Here is a 10,988-nt window from a genome sequence, read left to right on the forward strand (position 1 = left end):
TATGGAACTAAATAAATAAAAAGACATTTCATTCTTAACAACACGAAAACACAATCAGAAATAACAAAAGACAAACAAACATGACATAGTAATTAAGTATATATATTTTTTTAACTATACATAGATCGCAATAATGGTAAGGAACATCGAACAGTCGGCGCGGTTTGTGAACAATAAGAAGGTCTGCCGTAAATTAGTCTCATTATGCGCCCTTTGAGATCATCTCTTGCGGAAACTGCGCAGGAATATGATGAATAATCGTGATTTGTTACCACATCGTTACCTACCGACGAAAGATCACGGTACATTGAACTTTAGATTCTAATTTATTTGAACTAAACCTTATTTTCAATGTCTTGGATTGTTGTATCTAGCGATAATTGTAAATCGAGTAAAAGATTTCGTAGTAATTGTTATTTGCTATACTTTTAATAGTTTAATATTTGTAAAAACCAAGAAACAATGAAAATAGAGGAACATTTTAACATGATCTTACTTCATATCTACCATATTTCCATAAAGCTTTGTAAGATGTACTCTAACCATCTTCAACATTAGTAACATTTCATTCTATTTAAAAACAAGCTGTTACTTTCGACTCCGTCTATATATTTCGTCTGAAATAGTAAAACATAGCCTATGTTACTTAGTGATAACGTAGCTTTTTAATTGTACAAGAATTATTGATATGAGACCAGTAGTTTTTGAGTTATTTCAATATATACAAAAATCCAAATATAAAAATCTTTCCTCCTTGTAATATTCGTATATATTATAAAGAGGACCAGCAGTGTGTAGCTTTATTACTTCAAAGTCAAATATAGCAAACATTTTAGATACACACACAAAATACACGGCCAATATTCGATGCATTAATAACGTTACAACTGAAAATGGATCACAAATCAATTAATAGTGAACTTACAAGCCAGTACCGGCGTTAGAGAAGGAGGGCGTCACCGCCCAGGGCGCCGGACATAAATGGGCGCCACGGACGCCTAAACGGACGCCTTTTTCCGGATGGGTTTGTCCGGAGGTGCGGTAGAAATCTCGCCCAGGGCGTTCGTAATGTTGAAACCAGACCTTTCCTTACAGCTTAATACTCGGTCATAATTCGCTTTTAGAACTGCAACTGGCTCCGTACAAGGAAATGTGTAAATGATAGAGTGCTTGGGTAACGTCGAACATTCGCCTTATATGCGTTGTTGCCATAGTTTATGGGGTACAAAAGAGGCGTTACTTCGAATTATTCAATTGTAATACAAGATAACTAATTCATTTAAAATCTAAGTTAAAATATGATGAATTATACAAGAAACTATAGCTCTGCTTTACTCCTCCATTTAATAAATAATTTGTAATTGTGCTTTTTATTTTTATTAAATGCAACATTTTTGTTTTTTGTTATAAAGAAAGATATAATAAAGGTTTCGAGCCCCTTAGTGTGGAACTATAATATCATATAGTGAGCTGGTGATGATGACGATGATGAATTTTAGACATCACATGTAAACTAGTGAAAGAGGTAGAAAATAACTATCTGTTCTCAACAATGTAATGACAATGAAATTGCGATATTTCTACAGAAAATTATCATCAGAAACTCAATAGACTTCAATAGAGTTAGCACAAAGATGGTCCGGCGCCGGAGGTCTGCGCGGCGACCCGCGGCAACCGCCTTAATTCGCTAACAATGAACTTAATAACAAAGCCACAGCCACACACGAGATATGCATTTAATCGGCGTCAGATTACATCTAAGACGATGTGGAGCAATTACTGTTAATTATTTGCTATTACGTAAGATCTAGCTGAAGTCAGAAAGTAACCTTAAGTAACCTATTCATTGAAGAATTTAAGAAAGGAGAGAGATCTTTTAGACATTTGTTTTTGTCTTAAAGAACCTTGGAAGATTTATCCTCTGTTATAATGAGCGTCTATTTGAAAACATTAAACAAAGGTTAATCTATACTATTATAATAAAGCGTAAACACACACTTCTTTGTTGTCTAAGATGTCAGGATTACAGCATATTTTTGAATATTTTTTTTTATTAAATAGCCCTACACTTACGTCACGCTTTAGGCTATATATTTTCACGCCATTAAACTTAGGAGGGTAAATATTTTGGATAAAAACCCTAATGTGGGAAAGAGAACATAAGTTGCTGCCAACATCAAGGAAGCAAGGTTGCATGGTTTGTCATCGTCATGTCATTTTGACATTTGCAATTGATGCGGATGAAGTCGCACGGGAACAGCTAGTCATGTAATAATTTAGAGAACATTTTTAGGTCATCATTTTCCCATAAAACAAAAGTGAATTAAACTTTTGTACACAATAAATACTTAAAAACAGCTGGTATGTATCTCATTAAGTTAACAAACCAATCAATATATTAACTGTTATCTGAAGAATCATTACAACCCTTCCGCGTATTTTTAATTAAAATCAACAATGGGATTACGGCTGTTGGCTTCAAATAGGAATTATATTTTATAAACACAACTAACTAGAGGGCGCCTGTGGCGTGAGTTATGCTTGAGTATTAAAAGCCCTCAACTTGTATAAAAAATAACTTAATTTGTAGGCACTATGTAGGTTTTGATCAATTTACAATTTAAATGATATTTTACTTCCTAACACAAGTGCCTATTGGTTACTTAAAAGGAAGTCCCTACAACTGATTGATTTGTAACTTAATTGATTTAATAATATTTTTTTTTATTTTACATAACAATAAACCAAATTCTATTTCAAAATCGTTGGATTTATCAATTTTTAATTAAATTATTGTGAGGTAAGGGTATGGCACATACTTCAGCCAACTCTATTACCAAAGTTGTCTTGTCATCAAATATGCGTACGGCACTGACAAGGGACTACAATGCGTTACACAGCTGACAAACTTCACGTCTATGATACGCTCGTGTTAACTGACTTGTGTAATTATAATTCAACAACTTCCGAAAACTGTTAACTGGATTATGTCAGTCCGAGTACACTTGGAATACAAGAGATTATAGTCTGTGGTCTATTATTGTATCTAAGAGGCTCTGAGGTAACTCAATGGGGCACAAAATCAATTTAAAAACGTAAACAACTGTCTGTTATTATTTTTTATTTATTTATTTAATTAAAACATAAAATTTACGTCATATAAATTATTTCGCCAAACTGCCAAAACAGTTTATTGGCGAAAGATGCACACCCTTAATATATCAGGTACATTACACTTGCTTTTAATTATTTCTTGTAAAAATCACTTTTACTTAACAAAAACAAGCAATAAAAAATCAATGCATGCATCATGCATTTCAAAGAAACCATTTTAATTATACGATGAATTCGCGGCTATAATATGGTCCTTGCTTTTTACCATAACCTCAACTTACATCGTCGAACCTTCAGGTTTAAAAGTGTCATCCTTTCTCTCCGGTGATAACAGATACTTCTGATGTAACCAGGTGATATTACAGCTTGGTTTTCCGCGATATTTGTAATTCGTATAAGGGATTATCCCAAATAGAAAATCGTCTTAATTCAATTATACATATATCTATCGTTTGTATATTAATAAATAATACGAGATACGTCTCCATTGATACGTTATGTTTATCTTACGCAATAATCCCTAGAGATAACTATGTTTGTTCTGTATCCACTTCAATCCTCTAACGAGCTTCTCTAATATAATTATTACAATAATTCCGTATAACGATATTTAATTATGTATCACGTAATACGGATGCCATTGTTATTCCAAATGTTAAATTTATATTAAGAATTTACTATGACGCATTAATGTACTAGATATTTCCCGTGACTTCGTTCGCATTTTTTTTTCATGCAAAAGGCAATCTATCCTACGGGAATCTTTTTTACTTGTAGTTAGGTAGATAAATTTACAAATATTGATGCCTATCCAATCCTTCACAATTATAGAACTTTTATAACACTAGCTTTCGGACATGACTCTTTACATGTGTAATTTAAAAACAAAAGTAAGTAGCCCATGTGTTCTTTAAGACTTAGCTCTACATCTATGCCAAATTTCATTAAGATCCGTTCCGCCGTTAATGCGGTACACTATAACAAACATCCATCCAAACCTTTGCATTTATATTAATAAGAAGTAAGACGTATTATTATAATAGGCAATAAACTAAGTTATAATTACAATTTTATTAAGTTACAAGTTGTTCGCGTCAATAATATAAAAAAAAAACATGTCGTTTGTTGCTCACAGATATATTACCTTTCAAACGGAGAAAGAATTTTTAAAATCGGCCTAGTAGTTTTTGAGTTATTTCACTACATACAAAACTATCCTCTCTATATTATTAGTACTCGTATATATGTTGATCGTGATTATTCAATTACTTACAGCATTTAGAGCTTCTATTTCACATTGACTCAATTTATATGAGGCGTCAGAACCAACGAGTCGTGGTGTCGATCTGAAAAAGAAAAAGTTTTTTTTTACAAAGTTTTCATATCTGTTAATATAAATATAGTAGGTTATTTCTAAATAAGATATTTATGAAATTAAAAATGTATAAAACTAGTAGGGTTGCCTACAAGAATTATTACAATATTTACGTGTGAAGTGTGACAACCACCATCAGACTCACCGACCAAGTGATATGGAAATTAGGGCTGCGACCTCGTTAATTATTAATATTCATAAATGTTGGTAAGTGAATTTATGAATTTACAGGTTATATGTTACTGTGGCTGTTGCAAAAGCGGATAATTAACATCGCTGTACGGTTTTATTGGCATTTTTAACGATTATACGAGAAAATTAGAACCTCTTTTATCTGTATTTGGACGAGAAGTTTAATAAAATACCATTTTTTAATATTGATACAGCAAATAAATGGAATATTTTAATATTTGGAACGGTAAAAATTTAATATTCCAAACTCTACTTTGTTTTATTTTTCTCTTTTAGATCCAATTGATATCTATACGCTTATTTCATGGCCATACTCCGCACAGGTAAGACAAATGCGCTCATTTCCTGCGGAGAGCGCCCAAACGTCTGCGCCGACAAATTGAGATTCACATCCTTATTCTGTGATAACTATTTCCTTAGCCACAGGTTACAAAGTTACAAAAATATATTTAAATAAAACGTGAATAAATATACATAATAACTATATACAAGTTAATAAATATAGCTTTTATGCAAAAAATTTTTACTTTTCTTTTATTGTAGTTTAAAACTCTGATTCAATTCTGTTATATTGAAATGTTTATACTCATAGATATTACTTTCTGGTGCTCTTTATAGTATACTGCGCAGTGGTGAAATTTAATTAATAACAATGTTATAACGGAAAATTAAGGTTAGTTTTTTTAAATATTCATTATCGTAGTTGGATCGTATTTAGGTACCAGAATAAGCCACTTTATAATCTCGGCGGCGGAATGACGCAACGTTCGCCCGTGCCTCTTATTTATTACTCTCATACTGTAAGAAATTCAACGTTTTTTTTACTTTCAACCTTCAGAAAGATTGCTTCGCGATATAACTCGAAGGTGTGTTTGATAAATCGCAACTTCTTAATAATTTCGCTGTAATGAGATTTCTTCTACCGATAAGATGTCAAATTACGTAAAAGATGTAATTTGTTCGTAAACGCGACTTAAGGTGACCAATTCTGAAAGAGCGTCTTAAATTATAAGTCCTACTAAAACTCCTAATCACAATTTAATTTGACGCATGTCATATTATAAAAGCAAACAAAGTAAAGAGTTTAAGATTCGTTTCGTATTTCGATTATTAAGCCGTTAATAAAATATTAGCTTTCTTGTTTTAACAAATTTAATTAATGTATAACACAAAAAAAACAAGCCACTGAAACGCTAGTGAAAAACCAATAATGTTTATTTAGTGTTTTTTATATTAAACTAGATTTAATTACTTGTATTGTTAAAAGAAGAATAAAAAAAAATCTAACGCTTGACATATTCCTACAATAGTTACTAAACTCCGCAGAAGCGCTGTAAACGAATTAAATAAATTAAATCTACGAAATTGAATTCATAAATTTAAATTGCATGAATTCTCCGACGACTAATTGAAATACCTTTTACTATGAAAATATTTAATACAAGCGACGGACACGTCCCTAGCCGGTGGGGGCAAGCAACCACGTTAAACACTGGGATAGTTGAATTTTGCTGCGCTCTGCTTAAAGCTATGAGTTACAACCATTGTTCACCGTTTTTAAATCGCTTGTTACTATTATCAAATTCTGGTTTGCATTTTATACTTTAATCATAAAATTATAAAGCTTAATTTTCTGTATTTTTAGGCCAAGCAAGACCAGTTGTTTATTTATTAACCCTTTAAGTTTTTTTATTTACGTGGAGAAATATCGACGACGCAGGACAGACGACGCTGGCGCTCTCTCGTGTCGGAAGCCAAGACCCACTTCGGGTCGCTGATTTAAAAAAAAAAAATTCCATAATCAGGGCCAAAATTAACAAATACAATTCTTTTTAAATTATTCAGATATCCTACAAATATTCCTTAAGTAGCATTATATTGTGTCTATAATAAATTTGTTTACTTTAGACGGTTACCGGTTGCTGTTTTCTTTAAAAATCAATGGTTAGAATGTTTTATATTCTTATTTGGTTAAGAACAAAGGCAATGGTAAGGGCTAGCGGTCACATGGGACACAACCCGAGGCAGTCTGGACCAGCTTATTAATATTCCGCCCAAACCCAGACACGAGACTAACTTACCGTGTAACTCTAAGTGAAAACCTACAAATATTATTTACTGCTCCACTTAGTGTCGATATCTCTTACTAAGGGTAACGTAGATTAAAGAGACTGTCTTTCATCAATTTAATTTCAAGCTCAAATTAATGACTTTTGGAGTTTTATGATGAATAATTTCTATACGTACTTTACCTTAACTAGAAACTTTCGACGTATTCGATTCTTGCGTTATCCGAGTGAATCAATTGAAATTGAATCGATTTCTTTTCGAACTCGCCTAGTCCACGCCAGCGCAATAACGAGTTGTGGCCCTAATTGGATTAACTAGGATCAAATATTTCGTTAGGATCGAGAAATACGTTCTCCTAACTCCATCTGTCGGTCATTAATCGAATCACCAGTTATTGGGAATCGAATAAACATCTATCCGCCACACTATATCTAACAAATAATATCTTTTGTTGTTGACTGTTTCTTCATGTAAGTTCACTTTTTATAATTATATTCTGTCTACAATCCAGTTAGTACAGTGGTAAGTGAATTAAAAGCGCGCGAAAATAGAAATGAAGGCAGAGTTGAGTGCAATTTTGACAAATAACCGAGTCTGTTCCACATTGCGATAATTCATGTTTTAGGCCGCGTCACACAGTCGCTAAAACGAACCGGAACAAAACAAAGCTTGAAGAATGTACGTAAACAGGACATAGAGTTCGCACCACAGATTGAAGCGTTTGTTTCAAATTCTGTTCGGAAAATTTCATATCTTCGCTTCGCATTCGCTTTAGTTATATGCTAGTCCTAAAGCAGTACTCGACCGTACTCCGCTAATTGACACATCAAACTCCTCACAGTGGGAACTCGTAAATTCACCCTCTAAAACAAAAATAACTCCAGACGACCATCTGTCACAATATTTCCACTAAACGGCGGTTCTCTTGTCGCGGTTATGCTTGTGTACAAGCGATTGGTGACAGAGCTTCTGTTATTTATATCACTAATAGGATTAAATAATACAGAATAATTTTGTTTTCTAGTAATAGATCACATAAGCATATTGTTATACTTTTAGCTATCTTTAATGATTATACTTCAATATATTTCAGTAGAATTAAATAATTTTGGATTACAATGTCCAAAAAATCGCGTACAATAATTAATTTTCTACACTAGAAATCAGTTAAAATCGTACTAATCTAAAGGAATTAAGTCGATTTTCAGTTAAGTAGTCTTCTCTTATTAAAAACTAGCTGTTCACGTTCGACTTCACTCGCATGGAATTATAAAAATTTCATTTTATTATTCACATTTGTCAAATTTTCAATTGCAAATGTCAAAATGACATGACATATGTCAAACCATGGCAACCTAGCTTCCTTGATGTTGGCAACAACTTATAGTCTCTTTCCCACATTAGGGTTTTTATCTAAAATATTTACCCTTAAGTTTAACGGCGTGAAAATATATAGCCTAAAGCGTGTCGTAAGTGTAGGACTTTGTTTTAAAAAAAGATTTATTCGAAAATGTGCTGTGATTGGTGACATCTTAGGGAACAAAGAAATGTGTGTTTACGCGTTATTATATCAGTTTAGATTATAAAATCTTTATTGGCTTTTTTTTACAAGAGATGAGCTCTCCTAAACTAGTTAAATCTGTTTTTAATGTTCTGTTGTTATTCTTATTAACTACACTAAGTGGCTCCCTTAAACGATTGCAAGTAGTAACAGTTGTGTCGACTTGTGAGATGTTACTCGTCACAGGATATATCTGTTTCACATTCAACATGACCTTGCTAACCCCTATTTATTTTTACAGGGTCGCGGTTTATGCGAACGCTCAGCTTTCTTCGCCCCTCAGGCCCAATAATATAGTTCTCAAATATCTGAGCAAGAGTTTTTTTTTAGATTCATGTTAACGATCACTTTTAGACTACGATATCTTTTACATAGGAGAATGGTTTATTTGTTTATACAAGGTCATTTAATATTAGTTGTAAATGAAATACAAAAAAATGTTTTTTTTTTTAATTTGCGAAAAAATTGCCGCTATAGTTTGTCTAAATAAGATACCTCATGTGACAATTTAGTAGGGATGGGTAGTATAAAATCAAGCAGGAATCTTTTTGATTTTTGATTTTAGTTCTTATAAAGTTGGAATCGATAGATTCATAGTTATAACTTATGAATTAAAAAACACCGTTTTCTCAAATTAATTATCAATACTAGAATTGTCGTCTAAATTAGTTAATAAGAAAATAATAATTTTAGTTAAGTTCAATATATTTTATTTAATCCGAATATTTGACCGACTTCCCAAAAGAAGGAGGTATTCAATTCGTCGATATGCTTTTTTTTTATTTTTTTTTATGTGTGTTATGATAGTTCATTATTGTTCGCTATGCTTGTTTTTTTTTCATCACTGCGATACCTGACTATTAAGTACGGCATTTTCCTTCTTACACTTTTAATTTGATACTCCATATGCGTCATTTACCAAAGTAATCTATCTTATTTAGTAACACTTTATATAGTTAAGTTATACCATTGTATTATAGTTAAAATAATTAGTTACTTTAAACAGTTAATGAATTTCTATTTCGATACATTTTCTCCAATGCATACTTTATTCATTTTGAACACAGTTCACCACTCAAATGGCATTGCAAGCCGCGGGCTATGTACCTGCTCCTAAAACTCTACATATACATATGTGTATAGAAATCAATTCTATCATACTAATACCTAGAAAAGAAGGTTCTAGACATCTCTTACTATTTTAGACATTTCTAGAATTTTGCATGACAAATTTTGTTTTGCAATCTAAAGGGTTTGCATTATGGCATTGAATCAGTCTAGGTAATTTCTTATTATGAAATAAATAAAAAGCTGATATCGTCATCATCTCCCCAGCCTTAACCTACTCCCGTAGGATCAGCGCGCCGGGTTTTCGTCCTCCAAAGCACTCTGTCATCCGTCATCTCAGTCATCACTCCCTTCTTGATCATGTCACTTTTCACGCAATCCATCCATCTCTTTCTAGGTCTACCTCTACTGGTGTACCCCTCCACATTCATAACTAACGTCCGTCTTGTTACATGCGATTCATCCCTTCTCATAACATGCCTAAATTAAATAAAAAGCTGATATATACTTAAATAAAATACGTATTGATTGTCAATCGTCGTATAATATCTTCAAATAACTTTTCCGAGAACAAAGCTTACTGCTAACTGTGCGGAATTCATGGAGACGTCCCGGGAATCGTCATGTGGGAGTACGTTATACCAGCCACACACGTTAGGTTTTTCATGAAGCTTTTAATAACCTTAACAGACGAACGACAAAACTTCTTACAATTCGATTAAATATCACTAATAGGAAAGTAAAGAATGGAGAAAACTGACAATAACTTGCGACATGTCATGTACATATCTCGCATTTCTTTTAACACATTTTGACTTACAAGCAGATATAGTAACTTAGTTACTCCTTTCTATAATGTCTGCAAGCTGTTACGTTAAAAGCGTTATCAGAATCCTGACGTGTGTAGCTGTCACTACAATAAAGGGAATAGGGAATAATAATATCGGTCACACACGTCCCTCTGGAGAGCGAGTACTTCCGCTCGCGATTGTAATGAAAGGCTGTGTGGGAGTACTATCATGACGATATCCGGATATTATATCCTCTATCGATAGTAATATGTAGTTGACAGAATAAAATCTATAAGTACCGTGTTAAAACATGTTACAAATATTTTTCCTGACCCACTTAATGTTACCGTTTTTGTGCGAATGTAGATTTGTTGGTTTTTTTAGCACGAGCAAGCGGCCACCTTAATCCGCCAAACTGGCTAAGCGACCGCTGGCCATAGACATCCGCAATAGCGGATGCGTTGTTAATCAACGAAGGAGGAGATGAACATAAAGAGGATATTTCCCCTTCCTGTGGGTCACCTCCACCGCTAAATCCACGTTCTCTTCCCAACCTACTCTAGGGAAAAAGGGTGGGAAGGAAAAGGATCTAAATGGTTTGTATGTTACAATTGTTAAGTCCTGTGCATAAATCCTCTATACACAATCATTTCAGTACTCAGTTTTTACTACACACGTGTGTAAACGATCCCACTGTTCAGATAAAATTTAGCGTATGTAGTGGGTTTAACAGTTCGATTGACACGGTAATATATTTTTCTTTCCTAATATAGATTCATTTGTTATCAAAGTAAGGGTTCAGTGTGCACTTCACGGG

General features: G+C 33.1%; 1 protein-coding gene across 1 annotated transcript in view; it reads right to left on the bottom strand.

The window, feature by feature from the left end:
- Positions 1 to 10,988, bottom strand: part of LOC106106721 (kinesin-like protein CG14535) — a 197,891-nt gene that overhangs the window by 173,821 nt on the left and 13,082 nt on the right. Inside the window, exon 2 of the mRNA XM_013287358.1 lies at positions 4,388 to 4,460. Coding sequence (XP_013142812.1) covers positions 4,388 to 4,460 — 73 coding nt within the window. The remainder of the gene's footprint in view (positions 1 to 4,387; positions 4,461 to 10,988) is intronic.

Source organism: Papilio polytes, unplaced genomic scaffold, assembly GCF_000836215.1.
Source record: "Papilio polytes unplaced genomic scaffold, Ppol_1.0 DF822178.1, whole genome shotgun sequence".
Classification (NCBI taxonomy): domain Eukaryota; kingdom Metazoa; phylum Arthropoda; class Insecta; order Lepidoptera; family Papilionidae; genus Papilio; species Papilio polytes.